We start from the raw sequence: 22,511 nt of genomic DNA on the forward strand, positions 1-22,511 counted from the left end.
AATGGAATAACCATGAATCCAAGAAACATAGAAGAATATTTGATAACATGAGAAGAGATCCTGCTTATAAGAAAGAAAGAAAGAAAGAAAGAAAGAGTACAGATTACATAATTGTAAGCATGGAGAAACTCCAAAAAGAGATATGGAAGGAAATGTATACCAAAGAGCATTTAACAATGATTATCTCTCCAAAGGGGAAAATGATGTTATCTTCTTTTTATTTGCATTTTTCCAAGAAGTCATATGTACTTTGTAATAACAAAAAAAATCACACCACAATCTATTATAAAAAGAAAATATTCAGGGTGCGCCTGGGTGGCTCAGTCAGTTGACTGTCCAGCTCTTGATTTCAGCTCGGGTCATGATCTCAGAGTCCTGGGATCAAGCCCTTTGTCTGGCTTCCCGCTCAGCAAGAAGTCTGCTTGTCTCCCTGTCCTGCTCCTCCCCACTGCTCGTGTGCAACTGTGCTCTCTCCCTCCCTCTCTCTAAAATAATCTTTAAAAAATATTTTTAAAAGAAAAATATTCAGTATCAGACCTGGAATTTTGGGTCTCAAGCTTAAAGAGAGATACCAAATCAGATTAAAGAGAAAAGTCAAACATCCTATTAAAATGAAATAATCTGCCCACTGAGAGCTACCAGCTTTAATGGGTTAGATTGTTATCAGGGCTAAATAACGTTGCATAACAATCGGAGATGCTAAATTCCTACTCAGCTTCAGTAATGCTCAGAATTTCAAATGCCGCTTCACCCCTGGGAAACATGCCAATGACAAGGACAGCAGGAAACACAGACACACACAATTAATGGAGACATGGATGAGTAACTCTCTGCTCTCCCTTCCTTAAATTCCCGCAGTTATTTACTGCCTTTATAAGGCAAGTAATCTCAGCTACTTATTGCTGGAACATGTTCGATATAGTCCTTTATCGTTGGCTAGATTTTCTTGTACACATATATGCCTGGCCAGTCCAATTTGTCTATGAACTCCCAGAGGATAACAACTCTGCCCAGTATTTCTCTGTACTCTTCACCATGCTTAGCACAGAGGAGGCTCTTGGAAATAATTCTTCCTTAATTAGAGATATTTGCATACTCTGTTTGAAACACAGCTCTTATGTAGCACATCAGAAGTGGCAAAGTCCCTTGGGGTGCCTGGGTGGCTCAGTCAGTTAAGCATCCACTCTTGATTTCAGTAGGGTCATGATCTTGGGGTCATGAGATGGGGCCCTATGTCAGACTCCATGCTCAGTGGGGAGTCTGCTTGAGATTCTCTCTTCCTCTCTCTCTGCCCTCCCCCAGTGCTCACTGGTTGTCTCGCTCTCTCTCTAAACTCAATCAATCAACTTTAAAAAAAAGCAGTGACATAGTCACAATGTGCCTACTGGAAGATCTTCCATACTAAAACTCATAGCAGAGGAAAAGGAAACTGTCTACCTAACTCTGGGCAATCTGGTAAAGAAATACGAGGGTTTTGTCTAACAGAGAGTAACCGCAAGAGTGTAAAGAGTAAAAGAAAGGGAGGAAGGGAGAAGAGAAATAACTATATTCACAAGCCTGTGAGATCTAAGGGCTCCTAAGCAAATTTCCCAGTAGGCAGCTCCACCCGCCCCAATGCCAAAGCTTTACAAAGCTCTTTCTGCGGACCAGAGAGCTTCAGGAGGAAGGATGCGGCCTCAGATGCAACACGTTCTCATTCTCCTTTCAGCTCCCTAGAGCTGGCGTTGCCCCTGAACTTGTGCATCTCTCAAATTTAAACAGTAGTGGGGAAGCCTGCTCCACCAAGGCGACCAGCTCATGTTGTGACGGAATTTCAGAGCAAACCACGTGCTTTTCTGTGGTCGCCTGGTGGCCTGACTTCCTGCTTACACATTTGACGAATCTTAGTTCCTCAAAATATAAAATTCTTAACTACTCTGAGCTTGAAGAAATCTTTTTTAAATGTAGGAAGAAGAGTAATACATTAAAAAATGTTCTCTTTTTTAGATCTAGCTGACATTCTAACGTTTCTGGAGCTAAAAGTATTTGGATTATCTCTTCTTAGCTATCTCTGCAGTAATGTTTTCACAATAGGAAGTAAGAGAGATCATTATCAGGAGGGAAAAAAAAAGTCAGCACCACCACCTTCTGCCTCTCAGCCTCTTCTTCCTGGTTTTGAAATGGGCTTACTGAAAAAAAAGAAAAAAATCTATGCATAATAGAAACTATAAAAGTCTAGCTATTAAAACACACATTTTTTGCATCAGATTTTTTCCACCTGAACGCTCTCTTCCGCAAAACCTCTAAGTAAATGCATCCATACATGTTAAACTCTAGAGTCACAGCTAATTCAGAACTATGTTTTCCCCACGTGCCTTTACCTGTCACATTGTTGCATGATAGAGATTTCTTTGATTATCTCCTGCAGGTCTGATTCCACAGGAACTTGCTTAATCGCAACAATCTGACCGGTCTCTTTGTGAATAGCTTTGTACACGCTGCCATAGGACCTGTAAGTGGGGGGGAAGAGAACATTCACAAAGGCAGAGCAAGTCCAGAGATTAAAAAATGGTTAAAAAAATAAAAAGCAACTCACAGTTCTAATTGATATCCCTAAAGGCCTAATACACTTATACTTATCTACAGCTGCAAAACTGGAAGAGCTAAATGAAGTACTTTGGAAAAAACCTGTTAATTTCACATTTAACCTTTGCAGATGGATTTATACAAAATAATCACTATTATAGTAGCAACCGTGCATTGCGTGCCTGATGTCTGCTAGAAACTGCATCATCCCAATTCATTTTACCAAAAAAAAAAAAAAAGGTCATGATCCCCATTTTATAGGAAAATGTGTGAAAGCTCAGAGGGTACAGGACTTGCCCAATGTCACAGAGATGAAAATTAAGTGGTCAGGCTGGGAAGTGAATCCAGGTGTGTCTGAACACAAGGCTTATGTGCTCCCCACATCTACCTGAGCTGGCGTGCAAACAGTGGAGGGCTATGTGTTCTTGTGTTCACTCCAGTACGAGGTCCTTCCATCCCTGCTCCTCTTACTTGCAATAATACTTAAAACATTATGGCAACTAATCAAAAATCTAAGCCCCTTTAAATGCTAGTATCAGGTGAACATAGCACATAGAAAGCCTTTTACCCCATTTTCCCATCTAATAAAATAAATTTAAAAATTTATGTGTCCATTCAATTTGGGCCTAGAAGAGCATGAGATTTAGAATCAAGAGACTGATGATTTGAGTCCTACCCTCATGACATAACAGTCATCATTTACATACATATTGTGCCTCAATTTTCTCACCTGTAAAATGACAATACAAACTACAAGACAGTTGTGATGGTCAAATGAGATACCATCATCACCCTACACTGATTACACTTTCAGTGGAAACCATGACAGCTGTCGGTGAAAACACGGTGAGTAAGCCATCTTTCTTATTTCCCAAACCCACGTATTTCTTCATACTGTCCTGGCAAAAAATACATTAACAGAACAGTGCCCCCTGATACGTCAAAGTAGATGAGTGCTCTAGCTGCCAAAATGATGCTCCAGACCATTTCAATGTGAAAGTAACATAAAACTAAAAAAGTTATGCAAAACACATAAAAAAAATTTTCATCCCATCAGAATCTCTTATGTTGGCAAAACTAGTATAACAATCCTTAAAAGTTACGTAATTTTTTTTTTACCCGGAGAAAGGCAATTGCTGGCCATGTGTGGAAGGCCTGCCTGCTGCCCCTTCCACCTTATGAAGATAAGCCTCTGATTCGTTGGGGTAGCAATGGCTTGGTTCTAGGGGATAAAACACAGCAGTCCAGGAAGTCAGCCTTCCTATTCCTTCTGCCAGTGATTGAACTAGTAGTAAGCACAGGACCTAGATCTGGCCAATGAAATTTGAGGGGAATTCTGCTGAAGGGATCCTGAGAGAGGCTTTCTTTCCTGATGAGAGAGAAACACACAAGAAGGCCCACTTTTATCTGCCATTTCCTTTCCTACTTTGGTTACTGTTACGTAAGGCATGATGCGTGAAACTAAGGCAGCCATCTTCAGAAAGAGAAATACACAAATACTAAACCATTATCAAGCCAACTAACCATTCTGGAATCTTCCACCCCCTCTATTATTACTTAGTTATTAAATGCCCTTATTGGTTAGCCATTGCTAGTTGGATATTCTGTTACTTCCAAAGTTATTCTTGATACACTACGTCCCATATGTGTGAAGATGTCAGTATTTCACGTTCTCGTTGGAATCGGTTGTGCTCGATATAGAGTTCTTGGACAAAAGCTTTCCCTCAGCACCTTTTCTGCAGTTTTCCAGCTTCTATCAGCTATCATCGGATTATCAACTTTCACAGATTCTTCTTTACCCTTAACGTTCCACAATTTTACTGTAATGTCATTAGGGGTTGATTCATTTGGCATTTCATAAGCTTCTTCCATCTGAAGGCATGTTTTTCTTCAAGTCCGGAAATTCTCAGCATTATCTTTTTCTTCTCTATCTTTTCTACTATCTCCTTGTAGAATTCCTACTGGACCCATATTGAGTACCTCCTCAATCCATGCCATCCTCCTGATTTCTAAGACTGTACTTCTCTGTCCCGCACTTCATGATCAGTCTCATTTCTTTTAATTCAAAAATTCTTTCAGCTTGCCTAGTTCACTGTTTTTACAACTTATTGGGCTTCTAGAAGTTCAACCGTTGTCAAGATTCCCAACTTTAATTTTTCCTGGAGCCCATCTGTTCGTGTTCATAACCTGGTGTTCATAACCTGATTATTTCCTCCTTTCATATTTTTGAAAATAATAAACAAACATGTTAAATCCCCTTTGAGATTCCTCCATTGTTTCTATGTCCTTGGATGTGATTTCTCCCATTTGCTCTGCTCATTATCCCATGGCAGTAGATTCCTTGTCTGGGTTTCCTTTTATCTTGAATGATTTCCCCCTACACAATGCTGTCACAAGCATTTCAGGTCATGATGGTTCCATGGTTCTCTCAGCCTGTCATCTAGACTGTACAACTTAAACTTGGTCTTGTGTTAGGACTTGGAGGTTTCTGCCTCTCCAGATCCCATACCTGAATGTAGTCCAGGCTCACTTATTATCAAACCAGTATCTCCATTTTTTCCCCAGGCCACAGGCAAATGATACTTTCTAGCAGTGATCAGGCAAATTTATTTCAGCTTTGGTTCATAGATGGGGGGGCCTCATCTTTCCCACAACTTCATGTAGAAGCTCACCTGCCATCTCCTGACAAGGACAGGGCAAGCCCTACTCTCCTCTTACTATTACATATCTTTTCCATCCCTGCTCCATAGCTGGCCACGTGTCCTTTTATTTAAAAATTTAATTTCCGCAGTGCCTGGGTGGCTCAGTCAGTTAAGTGTCTGCCTTCGGGTCAGATCATGATCCCAGGGTCCTGGAATCTGGGATCAGGCCCCATGTTGGGCTCTCTGCTCAGCAGGGAGCCTGCTTCTCTGCCTCTCCCTCCTCTTTGCCTGTCACTCCCCCTGCCTAGGTGTACTCTCTGTCAAGTAAATAAAATCTTAAACAAAATAAATAAAAATTCAATTTTCACTCATTAGTTTAATCTATTAAAATGTAAAGAGAGGTCTCTGCACATACTCCCTCAGCAATCTTAACCAGAACACTCTCCATGCTTCTCTATGCCATCCTGAGAGCAAGGAATGCTCCAACAGCTTGTATGAACAATTAAAATTCATGATTCCACATACTGCACTTACAGTAATCTGAAGAGAATTTAGAAGGCTTCAGCAACTGTGCTCGCTTTTAGGCAAATCCCACTAAGACCTGATTCCCTATAACAAAAACTACAGTGACTCGATGAATTCTGATTGGCAGAGAATAAAAATGGTGTTGAGGTAGAGGTTTCACACACGCCAACAAAGTAAGGATCAATTTGGGAAAACAGAAATAATACAGTATCTGGAGTCATATCAACTAGATATAAAAGTCTTAACAATACCACTTACTACCTATGCAACCAGGGGCAAGATGTTTTTTATTATCCTATGATACAAACTTTAGTGAGTCAAGGTGTAAAACTTCTAAGTATAATGGAAAGAAAAAAGTGCTGGGCTCTCATGCAAAACACTTCCCAAGCATGAGCCACTCGTTGAGGTCTGGTGTGCTGGCTCTACTCTGTCACAGATCCACAGGATCTCCTCCAGACACAGAACAATTTGGCCTCCAGAGAATCCAATATGGTCCATCGGCCAGAAATCATGTCATAAGACACAAGTTAGTGAGTGGTCACAAGTCAGAACAATTTAAGGATGGCATGGCAGTTTGTGTTTAGATAGCGAGGTGGAGTTAAGGTCTTCCTTCAGGATTCTGTTAGTTAAATGAAACTCATTCGGGATCATTCAGCCATGATGACAGAAATCCAAACATCTGTGGTATCACTAAAAAGAGCACTATGGTGATAACACAAGGAGAGAGAGCGGAAGCTTTACTTCGATTTTTTGCTGGTTTTATCTTTGTAAGGAAATTTCCAACTTCTTTGATGAAGACATGCATAGATCTAAAAGACAATTAAAAATAATCATAATTAGCTTAGTTCCCCCTCCCATATAATCAGAATATCAGGAATATATTTTGTCTGTAGTTTTCTTTTGGTGTTCCCCACACCCAATGAATGCAAACAGCGCTCCTTTTAGGAATGCCTAAATATACTGAAGATTTAAGATCTAACTTTGATTTGACATGATAAGGTCTGAAAAATGCTTCAGTTGGTAGGCGTAAAAATAAAAGGATCATGGCTGCCACTGACTGAGCACACACTACGTGACAGGCACTGTACTCAGTACCATACCCCTGTTACCCCAGGTAATACTTGGCATAACCCAGATGAGGGAGATATGAATATCTATGCTTCATAGCGGAGGTTTATGAAGCTTCAAAATATTAAGCAATCTGCTCAAGCCCACTTGTTTATTGTGACTCATACAACAGTAGAGCAAGGGCTTTAACGCAGGTCTAACTTCAGAGTCTACGCCCGTACTACCATAACACAGTTCTCTTAAAAATGAAAGAAACAAGTTAGTTACATATTCAATTATGCCCACCACGCTTTATCTTATTCAAAGGAGGACCTGTGAGCACTGTTAGATGAAGGGCGTTGGACTCACTGCCTTGAGGGAAAACAGCAAGGAGGCCAAGCTAGAGCTGCAAAGGACAGGCGAGAGATGTGGAGGGACTGTCGTTTTCCCATACCTTTAAGGATGCCAAGTCAACTTGCAGTCTTCAGAATCATCTTGTACTTGTCTTCTAACAGCACAGCTGGTGTCCTCTTTTATTTCCCATCTCTGCTTGATGTCTTGCTTGGTTCCAGAGAGTATTTTTCCAACTTAGAAAAAGATGACTAATGTTTTTTACAAGGAGGCAATCCATGAAAACCTATGCCATGTAATCCAGGATCGGGTTTAACATTATTCCTGACCTACATTAGACATAAATAACATTAAACCCCAAAATAACTAATGACACGTAAGACTTGATTTCAGGGGCACCTGGGTGGCTCAGTCGGTTAAGCATCTGCCTTTGGCTGAGGTCATGATCCCAGTGTTATGAGATCAAGCCCCACACTGGACTCCCTGCTCAGCGGAGAGCCTGCTTCTCCCTCTCCCTCTGCCTGCTGCCCTGCCTACTTGTGATCTCTCCCTCTCTGTCCAATAAATAAATAAAATCTTTTTTTTAAAAAAAGACTTAATTTCAAGGAGCACACAGCACTTAAACAATAGAAGTTTTTAAAAGTTAATATTTCAGGTCTTCTCTTGAATAAGAAGTACTCTTGAGAGACTAAACACACACACACACACACACACTTCTGCTTATTAATGCAGAAACTATCACTGAATGATATACAAAAAACCACTATTACTGAATACCATCTCAGCAGTATTTTATACACTCATTCACAAATCTGGGTTTCAAGAAGTACCCTGGTTCCCGACCTGGGATTTTCATCTCTTGGAAGTTGTAAAGGTAGTGACAGTCCTTGAGGTATTTACTGTATCTCACAAAGCTGCACTAACTAAAATGCTGAATTCCATTTTATGAAAATAATAGTTACTGGGCGCCTGGGTGGCTCAGTGGGTTAAGCCGCTGCCTTCGGCTCAGGTCATGATCTCAGGGTCCTGGGATCGAGTCCCACATCGGGCTCTCTGCTCAGCAGGGAGCCTGCTTCCTCCTCTCTCTCTGCCTGCCTCTCTGCCTACTTGTGATCTCTGTCAAATAAATAAATAAAATCTTTTAAAAAAAAAAGAAAATAATAGTTACTGCATATTGATCAGTAACTATGACAGCAAATAAAAATGTATGACTAATAAAAATTGTTAAATGAAGTATAGGCTAGTTAGTGCTGTTACATACATGAAATCATGTAAACTATGGATTCTATGAGACAGAAAACAATAGATGCCCTTGGTGTTGAAGGGACCAGGCATCACTAAATCTGTCTATAATGGTGACTGGGGGAAAGAGGGAAAGAGCATCTCAAGCTGTACATCTCCCGCCCAGCCCACTCGGAGCAGTGCTATATGCAACATTCCTCTTCCTTCTCCTTAGGTTTGTGAATTATTGACATAAGAAAGGTTCAGCTCCTTCTGGTGTTGGGGAAGAAAAAGACTGGGACCTACTGGTCTACCTGTATTTTCTGTACACTCACCCTTCTCCAAGTTTCTCTAAGACATCAAACACTTCTTCAGGTTGTTTAGTCAAACTATCTTCATCCAACTTTTTCAGCTGCCTGTGAATGAAGAAATAAAAACATAAAATACATTTTACTTGCTAGCAATTAGACCACAAAATACATTTATGTTACAATTAGCATCTTGGGAATTGCTCTACAAAGTCTTTACTAATAAACAACAGAGGCAAGGTAAGAGACTTTTTTTTTAGTATTATGTTTACAATTATGTTATGTTAGTCCCATACTTATACTTACATACACCAAACTTACATTAGTTTTTAATGTAGTGTTCCATCATTCGTTGTTTGCATATAACACCCAGTGCTCCATGCAGTTCGTGCCCTCCTTAATACCCATCACAGCCTACCCCATCCCCCACCCCCTTCCCTTCTAAACCCTCAGGTTGTTTCCCAGAGTCCATTGTCTCTCATGATTGATAACAGACATTTTTATTTTAAGTTTTTAATTTATATTAAGTTTTTTTTTAATTTAAGTATTATTTATTTATTATTAATTTATTTATTTAAGTATTTTTATTTATTTGTTTGTTTGTTATTAAGTAATCTCTACACCCATTGTAGAACCTTGAACTCATGACCCTGATATCAAGAGTTGCACATATTTCTGACTGAACCACCCAGGCCCAACCTAAGAGACTTAAGGGCTGTCTGTGTCAGTATTACATGTGTCCTGGGTCCCTCTGGTGAGCATAACCAGGACCAGAAGATAGAGAACTACCAAGAGTCGGACTTCAGTTCAACAGGTCTAAGAAATTTTCCAGGCCACCTGGGTGGCTCAGTCAGTTAAGTGTCTACCTTTGGCTCAGGTCATGATCTCCGAGTTCTGGGACTGAGCCCCTCCCTCCCCAGCACTGGGCTCCCTGCTCAGCTGGGAGTCTGCTTCTACCTCTCCCTCTGTCCCTCCCCCTGCTATGCTCTCACACGAGCACGCACTCTCTCTCTCTCTCTCTCTCAAATAAAATTTTAAAAAGAAAAAAAAATTTCTAACAACAAAAGTTGCTCTGAAATGGTTTAGACTGCCTTAAGAAGTCCCTAGTTCCCCATCACTAGAGAACTTAAACAGAAAATGAATCATCATTTGGCTGAAATGCTACAGAGTGGATTTAAGCTTTGATAGAACCTTTAAAAACCATGTAAAGCTTGAGATTTCACGAATTAAAATGGCAAAACCATCTCTTCAGAGGAGATGTTTAATGTAAGGTTAACTATAAATTGAAAATGGTCTCAGACTGGAGGCCAAGGAAGACATAGAGACTTTTGTTCTCCCTTAGCAAGATTTTGGTAATTTGGCCAAAACACAGGGATTCTATAGGTATCACAGAAACAGAAAGTGGAAGGTATACACTTACACATGATCAAAAGTGAAAAATAACTATGCAGCTAGGAATTTCAAACAGACTCAGAGAGACTCTTCCATGAGCAGCTGTGTACCTCCAAAAAGTCCCCAAAATCAAAGATACATGGCTGCTTATGATTTCCTGATAATTCAGATTTTTCTGACTATGCTAGAGGTAGTAAATAACAAACATGGAGGTTATAAATTAACAATATTTTTTTAAAACTGAAAAGTCTAAAAATTATTAATGAGCTTAAGAAGCTTGCCAAAGAATATTTGTGTGTGCGTGTCCGTGTGTGTGCGTGTGTGTGTGTGTGTGTGTGTGTATCTTCTACACAATAGTTTCCTGAAACTACAAAGAACAACAAAAAAAGAGAGCTCAGGAAATGGTGAAATTATGGAAGTAGTAACACTGAAGACTTATTTGTAGAGAAAAGGTTTAAACTAGCTGGACAATACCAATTTTTACAAGAGAAGACCAGAATTACATGGAGAAGACTTGAACTGCATACACACACACCCCTTCCTGGAGCAAATAGTCAAATCAGAAGAAAAGACAGAAAGAAACTTGAGAAAACATCGAGTGTATCCACCTATGAACATGGATCTCTAAAAGAAAATCTCACATAATTCTGTAAAGGTCGAAGACTACACACTAAAGAAACAGAAAAATGCTCCAAGTCAGTAATTGTGACAACTTGAAAATTAACAAAATGACCGCAGTGACCTTTGAAACTCAAAAGGTCCTAAAAATTAAATTCCAGTGACATCATAAAACCTAGCTTCAAAACAAAAAGGGGTGAAGTGAAACTCCTCTTAAACTTCAGAAGTGAAATGTCTATGAACTCAGACATTAGAAAGAAAATCGTCCGAACTGGGGTGGGGGGGTGGGTTTTTGTGAAGCGCTGAATTCATAACTGTATAAACAATGGACAATACCTCATTTCTCAAGTATAATCAAACAGCTTATATAAAGGAAGATCAAATGTGTTCCTTTGAAGTGTTGACTTTGTGGTTTACAAAAAGCAAAACTCACTGTTTCAACTACCCTGAGACCACAACATAACAAAGGAAACTGCGCCTGGCATGACAGAAACAGCTGCGAGCCCCTGATAATCCTCTGACAAATTGTGTACCTGCTCAGACTTCTCTCCAACAATCTACTTGGCGTGTGTGTGTGTGTGTGTGTGTGTGTGTGTGTGTGTTGAGATTATTTATTTATTTATTTATTTGAGAGAGCCGAAGGCAGACATTCAACTGACTTAGCCACCCGGGTGCCCCAGTTTTTTGTTTGCTTTTGATCCAGGCTTAACAGATCTTTCTCTCTCTGCTGCCTGATAACCCAGAGGGGGTCAATAAACATTTCCTATATGGATTAATGAATGTAATGATGGGAATCCTAAACTTCTATCAGCAATCCTTGTGAGTTTCCAAAAGAACAGAATTCCACCCTAAAAAGCATTACCAGATTCTCAACAAATAAGATTCCTACGGAAAATCCTCTGCTAAGGGATTTCTCAGTAATACTTTATACCGTAAGTCTTCATGGAAGAAGCACAGAACAGCCTGACTGATGATTCAGCTCTGAGCTGGGACTTCGCCCAGGCCTTAGGTAGTTTCATTGCTTGCTCATAAAAGAGGTCTGCCCAACACAGCCTCCTTGGACCAAACACCAGCAGATGCTCCTCTCCTAAGTCAGAAGGCCACATGGACAGTCAAGCATTCCAGAAATGCCCTCTACATCCTCCAGCACACTACTATTATCTAACGCCAGCTCACTTTTAAAAATCATAATCACCTACATAAGCCATCAACCTGAACCACTCAGTCACACACAAATGTCAAGCTCATGAACGCAAAGAGCATTTCCTGCATTGAGACTGCCATCCCTTCCCTTGCTGGAAACACATGCCAACTGCATCTCTGAAAAGACAAGTTTATCGCTCCAAACACAAATGAGGGTATTTATGAAGCAGTTACTCATAGATTTGGCTAATTCTCAAGCCTCTTTCTCCCATCTCAGAACTCTTGTTTTATCTCATTTTATTTAGGTATACTTACCACTCCTTCCATTCAGAATTTGATATGGTTACAACAAACATATAAGATAAATTGATGACTTTTTTAATGATAATAAAATGAATATCTTGTCTCTCCCCAAATTCCTATGTTGAAGTCCTAAGCCCCAGGACCTCAGAATGTGACTTTATTTGGAGACAGTGCCTTTAAAGAGGTAATTAAGGTAAAATAAGGTCATAGAGGTGAGCCCTAAATCAATATGACTGGTGTCCTTATAGAAGATAAGGACAGACAGGTACAGAGGGAAGACCATGTGAAGACAGAGGAAGGAGAGAGCCATGTACAAGTCAAGGAGAGAGGCCTCAAAGAAACAATCCTGCTGACACCCTGATCTTAGACTTCTAGCCTCCAGAAAACTAGAAGAAAATACATCTCTGTTATTAAAATCACCGTTTGTGAAACTGACATGAAAGTCCTAATAAATGCAAGTAACAAAGTTAATTTGATCCAGATTAGGTACTTCACTAGTTATGATGAGCAGGAAAGCACCAGTCATTCAAGAATTCAGCCCTGCAACGCTCTTCTCTTGCACCCTCAATAAAGTTCTTAAAATCCAAAAGGTGTAGGAATGAGTGTGTCAAAAAAAACAAAAAGGTTTACGCTTTTGGCCAAGATTATAGAACACATGGCAAAGGTAGAAACAAAACTCAGATTCCTAATCCCTTTTTCAATTAAACCAAGGCCTCAGAGAAACAGCAAATACATTTCAGAAAGAAATATAACCAGTGTACATTTATAACTGGGTCATTATGGTGCTGTAGCAAATACCTGCTAACATTCACAGGCTCGGTGAAACAGGGGTGCTTCGAGAGGGCAACAGAGGAAACAGTTAAAAGCATGGACTTTGGACCAGACCGCCTGATTTAAACTCCCAGCTCTGCCACTGACTGACTGTGGAGCCTCCCGCAAATCACTTGAAACTCTTTGTGCCTCAGTTTTATCACCCATAAAATAGAGCTATAGAGACAACCACCTCGTATCATAAGATTGTTGTGAGGATCGAAAGAGTCATAATAAGCTGAACCACACGAAATTACCATTTTTATAGGTCATTTACATGTGGTTCACCAGGAGACAGGGAAAGCACTGAGAACGGTTCCAGGCACCCAGAAAGTGCCATATGTGTAAGAATCATTATCATTTCCTCCCAGCACACTACACTAGGGTGAATTATGAGTCCATCCCAACCAGCTATTTGCCTTCTGCCATGTTTGTGTACTTCAAACAAACCCCGAGTGTGCAGCCCAGGCTGCGGATCCCTTCCCTTCACCTCTCCTTTGCCCCACACTCCCACACACTGAACACTTCCTACTTTAGTGCTCATTCTGCTGCAGGAAGTCAGAGGTCTCTGTGAAATAGAAGCTAATTACAAGGCCACCCCAGAGAAGCTGGACTCAGTTGATCTCTGCTATTTTTTCTCCAGATGTGGAGGAGCGACACAAGACCCTGGTGTCCACAGCACGAATCAACGATCTAACTCAAACCAACACCAGAGTTCAGACTTTCTAGGATCAGCCACCTCCCTGATCTTGACTTAAAACAATTCCAGGTAGCAGCAGGATCTGGAGCTGATGCAAAACAATAGAGGCCCAAAAAGGGCCCAGACTGGTCAGGTCGTGACCCAGACCTACAGCAAAGAAGGAAATACACAGGACTGTGTCTCAACTCTTCTGGGCCTCAATTGGCCCTTCTTGAAAATATCCTCTTATCTCCTTATCCACCTCCCACTGTCAGGTTTGAAAAACTGAGGAGGAGGTAAGGAAAAGTAGGAAAGCAGGGGGCATCAGGAATGAAAGATGTCATCCTCATCCAAGAGTGGGGACACTACCCGGAAAATTTTCCTAAATGCTATCCTGCACGAAGCCCTCCCTTGTCGGACCTTCAACCTTTCTCGGCACACCTTCACCCTTAGGCGTAAAGCTTTTGCCCTCGACAGATCTTCCCCACTGTACCCCTCAAGTGGGACACCATCCCTTAGAAAGTCCACCCAGTCTTCCTCTGCTTGTTCCTGACCCGTATCTTTGACCCCTCTGGGTTCTCATCCTGCTCCAGCATCCCCCCTACCTCAATGAATCGATCCTAGCACGGCCTCCCCCCAGGCGCCCCTGCCATCAGCAGGTGCTCTCCCTAACTTGTCCCCACGTCCCTCAGCAGCTGCTCCCTTCAGCAATGCCCCCGTCCGCCAGGATATCCCCCCCCACACAGCAAGGGCTCTCCCCAACCAGTCCGTTTATCCCCCGGGGTGCGTGCTCCCCTCTGCCGGACGCCCTTCTGGCGGAGATTCCCCCACTCAGCAGGTGCCAGGATCGCTTGGCCCCGCACGTCCATCCCTCCGGGGGCTCACCCGGTGCCTCTCCTCCGCCAGTTCCCGCCTTTCCCTCTCCCCACCCCCTGCCTCTCATCCAGCGGCCCCTCACCGGCGCGGCGGGTTCCTCAGCTGCACCGTCTCCATGGCGCTGCCGGCAGCCGCCCAGACCCGCTCACTGCTCCATCCTCCCCCGGGACCTCCCCGAGCCCGCCCCGCAGACCCTCCCACACTTCCGCTTTCCGCCCCCACCGGAAGCGGCGCGCAGCGCGCGAGCGGGGCGGGACTGCGAGGATCTGGACCACGTGACGCGGAGCCTGAGTCACGTGGCGCGCGGGGCGCGGCCTCAGAAGGCGGAACGCCCGCGGTCGGACTGTGGTCCCTCTGCAGCGCGGTTTCGGTGCCGCGTGGTACTCCTTGCGGGTCTCGGGCCGGGATCCCGTCTCCGCTGCGGCCCGGCCCTTGTTCCTCCGACCGAGATACTGAGGCTTCTTGGGAAGCGACCAGGTTCTCCGCGATTTCTGGGAAGCGTTGCCCCGGGGACTCCTGGAGGTATTCGTGGGTTCCTACCGCTCCGTGCCGGTTGGATTCTTGTTCCATAAGGAGGCCGAACCGCCCTCGGATGTCTCAGAGCATCAGGCTGTATATTGCTCACCCGCCTTTCTTAAGGGCTTCTTACCTTTGAGTCGGCTGGCCGGCATAAAGATAGCTAATCGTGATTAAGCGCTTGCCCTGTGCTTACTTAACTGTATTCGCGTTTAATCCTCTTAGGAAGCCTATAACGTTATCCCCAATTTTATGTATTATTTGATGCTCAGTGCTTTACTAGAACTAATTCATTTAATACTCCTAATAACCCTACAAGGTAAGCACTATTACTCTCCTTTTTTAAGGCCAGAGAGGTGAAGATCACATAGCTAAAAATAGAGATTTGGAGATTTAGATACAGGTCAGTCTGTCCACAGCCTGCACCACCAAACCGGACAACCTCTGATTTATACCCTCTGTTTGGGCGTGGGAGTCGGGCTCCCTCTCCCCTAAGAGCTTCAGTTCCAGCTATGGCGGTCGGTAAACCTTCAGTTGCCCCCCACCATCGCAGTGAGTGTTGAGAAAAGCATATTCCACCCAGTTTACCCGGGGGGTAAGTTCCATGAGAAAACTTCAGTTTTTAATTGTCCTGCTTTTCCCAAAGGTATGCCATCCATGAAGTTAACAGCTAAGCAACCGCCTTTAAGGGTCACCCAGGTGTGGCACCCCATATGGTAAAATAGGGATAATGGATCCATTCCCCTTACGGGGTGGACCACATTTGCAGAGAATATATGTGTCAGGCACAATCCTATGCTGTCTCTTAATCCTCAAACAACCCTATGAGGTAGAAGTTACTATCCATCCACATTTTACTGGTGAGGAAGCGGAGACTCATAAACACAGCTAGTGAAAGAAAAGTTTTTAACCCAAGAGGGGCTGGCCTCCACGAATCCATGTTTTATTTGCTACTTTGTCCTACTAGAAATCTGTACAAATGGTAGTAGGAGCCCTGAGGGAGTAAAGATAAAAAGTTTGTACAAAGTTCAGGAAGCCGTCACAGGTCCCTATTGCAAAAAGTCAGTCCTCTAACCTCTGAAATCCCCTGGTACTTTTCCTGTACTTCTCCTAAAGCACACTCTTCATTTGACCTCATGTTCAGGCCGCACTGCCCACACACATGTGCCTATAAAAGAGTAGGTACTCAGAAAACCTTTTTTTAAAATAAATATCAGTTTACCGGTACACAGTGTCAAACATCCCTCCTTTATCCCCTTTCTGGGATTTTTCCAAAAGATAGACTGACATCAGGATTGCCCTCTCTTTAAACAGAATGTCCAGTCCAGCATTGCCCCATAGAAATTTCTGGGATGGTGGAAATGTTCTATTTATATGCTGTCCAAAACCAGTGCCAGTAGACACATGTGGCTGTTGAGCACTTTAAATGTGGGTAATATGACTGACAAACTGAATTTTAAATTATATTTAATACAACATTTAAACAACAAACCTCGGGTGCCTGGGTGGCTCAGTGGGTTAAGTGGCTGCCTTTGGCTCAGGCCATAATCCTAGGATTATGGGATTGAGTCCCAAATCCGACTCCCTGGTTAGCAGGGATTCTGGTTCTCCCTCTCCCTCTGCCTCTCCCCCCAACTCATTCTTATCTCTCTCTCAAATAAATAAATAAAATTTTTAAAAAATAAGTAAGTAGAAAACCTCAGCCTGAACCATAATATGATAATAGCTTAAGAGAAAAAACCAGTGGGGCACCTGGGTGGCTCAGTCCGTTGAGCATCTGACTTGTGATTTTTGACTCGGGTCATGATCTCAGGGTTGTGAGATCCTGTATCAGGCTCTGTGCCCAGTGGGGAGTCTGCTTGAGGTTCTTTCTCCCTTTCCCTCTGCGCCTCTCCCCACGTGTGCACACATTTTCTCTTTCTCTCGCTCTAAAATAAAATCCTGTGGCGCCTGGGTGGCTCAGTGGGTTAGGCCTCTGCCTTCAGCTCAGGTCATGATCTCAGGTTCCTGGGATCGAGGCCTGTATCGGACTCTACTTGGTGGGGAGCCTGCTTTCCCCTCTTTTCTGCCTGCCTCTCTGCCTACTTATGATCTCTCTCTCTCTCTGTCAAATAAATAAAAATCTTAAAAAATAATAATAATAAATAAATAAAATCTTAAAAAAATAGAGAACCAATGAACAGGTTACTCATACTTCATTCCATGCTTACTGAGCTCCATATGCCTAGTCGGCTCTGGCTGGGTAACAGTACTCAAGACATAGATGAGTTCTAGCTTTTTTGTAGTTTACAGTGTAGAAGATACAGTTGCTAGGCAGGTAATTAATGTGGTGATAAATTACATAAAACTATAATATGAGACCCTAACCAAAGCTGGTAGGATCAGGAGAACTCTGAGAAGGCCAGAATAGTCATTCATTCATTCATTCATTCAGCAAATACATATCTAGTATCTGCTCTGAGCCAAGCACAGCATTACCTGCAAGGCAGTGAGGAAAATAAAGTTTCTTCCCTCGTGGATCTTCCATTCAAGTGGGAAAGGCAATAAAACAACAAAACCAAATAGACAAAGAAACAGTATGTGACTGAAATGAGAGACTAAATCACACTAGTATATATATATATATATTTTTTTTTTTTTTAAGATTTTATTTATTTATTTGACAGGCAGAGATCACAAGTAGGCAGAGCAGCAGGCAGAGAGAGAAGAGGAAGCAGACTCCCTGCGGAGCAGAGAGCTCGATGCGGGACTCGATCCCAGGACCCTGAGACCATGACCTGAGCCGAAGGCAGAGGCTTTAACCCACTAAGCCACCCAGGTGCCCCGACACTAATATTTTTTAAAAGAGTATTTAAGGCAGAGGGAACAGCAAGGGAAAAGGCAAAGGCTTATGTTGGAAGAGCAGCCAGAAGTTGGCGTGTTTGGAGCAGAATAAAGAAGGAAAGGTAGGAGATGAGGTAGGAGCTGTGGCCAGAGTCACACTGAACATGGGCAATGTAAAGAAGCAAAAAGACTGCAAGTTAGTTCAATGTACTAGTTAACTATCACTATGTAAAAAACCACCCCAAAGCCTAATGGTCTCAAAGTAATCATTTTCCAGCTTTTGGTTACTACAAATAAAACTTAAAATCGTTTATGTAGATGCTTGTATGGACATACATACATTTCATTTCTTTTGAGTAAACAAACAGGTGAGAAATAGCTGGGTTAATGTATTAAGAAACTTTTTTTTCTTTTTTTAATTATTATTATTTTTTAACATATAATGTATTATTAGCCTCAGGGGTACAGGTTTGTGAATCACCAGGTTTACACACTTCACAGCACTCACCATAGCACATACCCTCCCCAATGTCCATAACCCACCACCCTCTCCCTATCTCCCCACCCCCAGCAACTCTCAGTTTGTTTTAAGAAACTGTTTTTCAAGGTGATTATACTATATTTCCACCAACAGTGTATGGGAATTTCAATATCTCTATATCATCTATACTTCATATGATTGATCTTTGCAATTTTAGCCAATCTAATAGGTGTGTAGGGGTCTCACTGTGTTTCATTTTGTGTTGTTTTAAGATTTTACTTATTTATTTGAGAGAGAGAGGGCACAAGCAGGAGTGGTGAGGGGCAGAGGGAAAGGGAGAAGCAGACTCCCTGATAAGCACGAAGTCTAGTGGGGGCCTCCATCACAACCTGAGCTGAAGACAGATGCTTAACCCGCTGAGCCACCCAGGCGCCCCCTCACTGTGTTTCTAATTGGTATTTCTCTAGTGACTAATGATGTTGAGCATCTTTTCAAGAACTTGTCATCTGTGTATTTTCCAAGTCTTTTGTCCTTCTTAAAATTGCCTTCTCTTATTATTGAGTTTTTAGTGTTGTTTTTTTAATATTCTAGAGGCATGTCCTTTATCATGTGATTTACAAACATTTTCTGGAGTTTGTATTTTCATTCTCTCAACAGCCTCATTTTTAAAGAACAGAAACTTTAATTTTTAAGTATAGTTTATCCACTTTTTTCTTTTACGACTCATACTTTTGATGTCATTTCTAAGAAGTCCTGGGGGAAAAGACCAGTCCTTGTAAGCTCACTTCTCAAGTTCCCATGTCAGCTGACTTCTGCTGGGTTCACTGTCAGGAGACCAAAGACAGAAAACTAAGAGAGAAGCCAGTCTTTCTCTCTCTTCTTTGCTTCTGATCAAGTATCCAACAGTAATTTTGTCTTCAGCTCCTCCTAGAGCATCCTGACGTGGCTCCAGCTCCTACTCTGCTGCAGCTTCTGAAAGAGCAGAGGCAAACTGAAGGCAAAGCACAAGCTAACACTCCTCAACTCCCCCTCCACACCCCTCACCCCGTGGGATATGTGTGACATTCCTCTGGCATCCCGGCTGCCCTAGAACAAAGGAAAGGAAGAAAAAATGGTTAACTGATGGAGATCACAGTCATGCAGGATACAAGATACAGTCTTCTTCAGTTTGCAACTGTCTTAATGATTTATAAGAAAAAAGCAATTTCTGGGGCACCTGGGTGGCTCAGCTGTTAAGTGTTGTCTTCAGCTCACAATGATCCCATTGGGCTGCCTGCCCAGCGGGAAGCCTGCTTCTCCCTCTCTCTCCCCCTGTTTGTGTTCCCTCTCTCCTGTCTCTGTCAAATAAAACATAAAATCTTTTAAAAAGAGAGAGAAAAACAATTTCCAGAAACCTATAAACTCAGTTTCCTGGAGCCCTAACATCACTCTCCCTTCCATAAGACAGAAAATCATTAATTAGGGGTGCCTGGGTGGCTCAGTGGGTTAAGCCTCTGCCTTCGGCTCATGTCATGATCCCAGGGTTCTGGGATTGAGCCCCACATCGGGCTCTCTGCTCAGCGGGGAGCCTACTTCCCCTTCCTCTCTCCCTGCCTGCCTCTCTGCCTACTTGTGATCTCTCTGTCAAATAAATAAATAAAATCTTCAAAAAAAAGTCTTTAATTAGTCACTCCTCATAACCCCAGTGCAGCTCTTTCTACCCCTGGGTCCTATCTCCATGCTTTAATAAAACCACCTTTTTGCACCAAAGATGTATCAAGCATTCTTTCTTGGCCATTGGCTCCCCAACCCCAATACTCCAAGCCACATCATCACCATTTCCTTTTTATATTCAAGTCCTGGGCATAGTATTCCTGCTGCTGCTGGCCTTTGGGATCCCTCAGTGTTCCGTGTTGGCATCTTGGCTCTTCCATCACCTCTGAAACCAATTCCCTGAATTAACTTCTTATTTCAAATCCCTTCCATAAGCCATCTTACTCGGAGTATGTTTTCAGATAAGGTCATGACTGATACACCTGAACTGAAAAGCATCCAGAACTGGAAATTGACAAATTATGATGCTGTCTGTATTTCTTTCCCCAAGACCAACTGGGTCATTATTTGGAAGCAGCATATAAAAGTATTGGCTATGCCTGGCTCAGTTCAATGAAATATAAGATTGTCCTGATTCTAACACGACTTTACTCACCAGTGTATCTCAACCAACTAAGGCAGAGATATTATTTAAAAGAAACTACCAGTTAACCCTGAAAAGAAATGTTTAAACAAACAAAAAATGAATGTCCAATAATCATGTCTGTGCATATTACCTCATTCAGGAGACTACAGCTGTAATATCTATTCCTTCCCCCATTAAAGCTGCATACATATTAAATACGTCTTTGATGAGATGGTTAACTCAGAGAGATGAAGTCTTAATAAATATCAAAAAGTTACTTCCTAAAAAAAAAGTTACTTCCTGTCCAAAAAATAGAACTCAAATGTCCATCAGCTGACAAATGTATAAATAAATACATGTAATGTATTTATAATAAATACACTAAATTTATTTATTTATAATAAATAATATAAATTATTTATATTTATAATTTATATAAATATATAATACTTATAATTTGTATTTATAATAAATAATATAAATAAATACATGTAATGTGTTTATTATAAATACACCCAAAATGTATACAATGGACTATTACTCAGCAATAAAAAGGGATGAAGTTCTGTTACATGGTACACCATGGGTGACACGGGAAAACACAGCTGTGTGTGAGAGGCCAATCACAGAGGATCGTGTATCATATGATTCCATTTACATGAAAAGTCCAAAACAGGCAAATATATCAGAAGGTAGATTAGTGGTTGCTTTGGGCTTGGGCTTGGGGATGGGGGAGATGGAGTAGGAGAATTGGGTATGATGACTAAAAGATGTGGGGTTTCATTTTGATAATGACAATATTCTAAAATTGTGGTGATGATTATATAACTCTGAACATAATAAAAAACACTGAACTGTACATAACTTTAAATGGGTGAATTATATGCTAGTGAATTATTTCTCAATACAATTGTTTTTAAAAAAGTCACCTCCCAAAAGACTTTCACTATGCCCCTACTCCCCAATATCTCCCTCCCCTAAATTCTTTCAGTTCTGCTTTTATCGGCCCTGCATTTATGGGAAGCATTGTAGGAAGGGATTACCATTTATCAGTTGCTGTGTAAGAAACCATTCCCAGAACTTAGTGGCATAAAACAACAGTATTTCTTTCTCTCCCCCCCATAAATCTACAATTTGAGCATGGTTCCACAGGTAAGGTTCATCTCTTTTTCCATGGTGTCAGTCGGGGTCAGTCACCATTTGGATGTATTCTTTTTTGTTTGTTTTTAAAGATTTTCTTTATTTGACAGAGAAACAGCCAGAGAGGGAACATGAGCAGGGGGAATGGGAGAAGCAGTCTTTCCACTGAGCAGGGAGCCGGATGCGGGTCTCTCAATCCCAGGACCCTGGGATCATGACCCAAGTTGAAGGCAGACGCTTTAACGACTGAACCACCCAGGTGCCCCTGGATGTATTCTTATCCAAAATGCCTCATTCACATGTCTGATAAGTTGGTGCCCGCTGTTGGCTGGGAGTTCACTTAGCACTGAGGGTAGAGGGGAATTCTCATTTTGGTTTGTTTGGTTTTTTTAGTCTCGGGATAAAGGCTAGGTGCTGAAGGATATTTGTGAGGGCGAGCTGGGAAGACGCTTTAGTGCCTTTTAATGGCATAGTCTTGGAAGGTAGATAATGTTATTTCCACTGTTGAGGGGACCCCAAAGTCCTGTGCAATTTCAAAGAGCGCTAAAATAGATTCTCTCTCTGGATGGGGGAGTGGCCAGATTCTGGAAGAGGGCAGAGAACTGGAAATTATTGGTTTGGTCATTTTTGGAAAATAGAGCTTGACACAGGTGTACTTGTCTGCTATACCATTTACAATATATCCATCTCCAAGTAACTGGGGGGAAAAAATCTAAATGGCAGCTTAAGGCACCATGGCATTTGTTGTTCATTAAATAGTCCAGAAGTCAGTCCTTCCGGGGTTGGTTCAATGGCTCACCAATGTCAATTTCATCTTTCTCCTCCTGCCCTCCTCAGCACATGGGTTTTTCATAGCTGTGCTTATTGCCTCACAATTGCAAAATGACCACCACATGTCCAGGTATATATCCTT

At 42.0% G+C, this 22,511-nt stretch overlaps 1 protein-coding gene across 5 annotated transcripts in view; it reads right to left on the minus strand.

Annotated features, from left to right (window-relative positions):
* STK4 (serine/threonine kinase 4) overlaps positions 1–14,693 on the minus strand; it is a 95,404-nt gene extending 80,711 nt beyond the window's left edge. For 2 of the 5 annotated variants that reach the window (XM_032350559.1, XM_032350560.1), the window contains exons 1-3: positions 14,563–14,693; positions 8,687–8,767; positions 2,361–2,489 (exon numbers count right to left, since the gene is read on the minus strand). In XM_032350559.1, the coding sequence (XP_032206450.1) occupies positions 2,361–2,489; positions 8,687–8,767; positions 14,563–14,597 (245 nt within the window). In that variant the 5' untranslated portion in view covers positions 14,598–14,693. Of the gene's footprint in view, positions 1–2,360; positions 2,490–6,473; positions 6,542–7,233; positions 7,460–8,686; positions 8,769–14,562 lie in introns of those variants that run through there. The other 3 variants (XM_032350561.1, XM_032350562.1, XM_032350558.1) reach the window with 3 other exon arrangements.
* Positions 14,694–22,511: the final 7,818 nt, after the last annotated feature.

The sequence above is a fragment of the Mustela erminea genome, chromosome 7 (assembly GCF_009829155.1).
Source record: "Mustela erminea isolate mMusErm1 chromosome 7, mMusErm1.Pri, whole genome shotgun sequence".
Taxonomy (NCBI): Eukaryota; Metazoa; Chordata; class Mammalia; order Carnivora; family Mustelidae; genus Mustela; species Mustela erminea.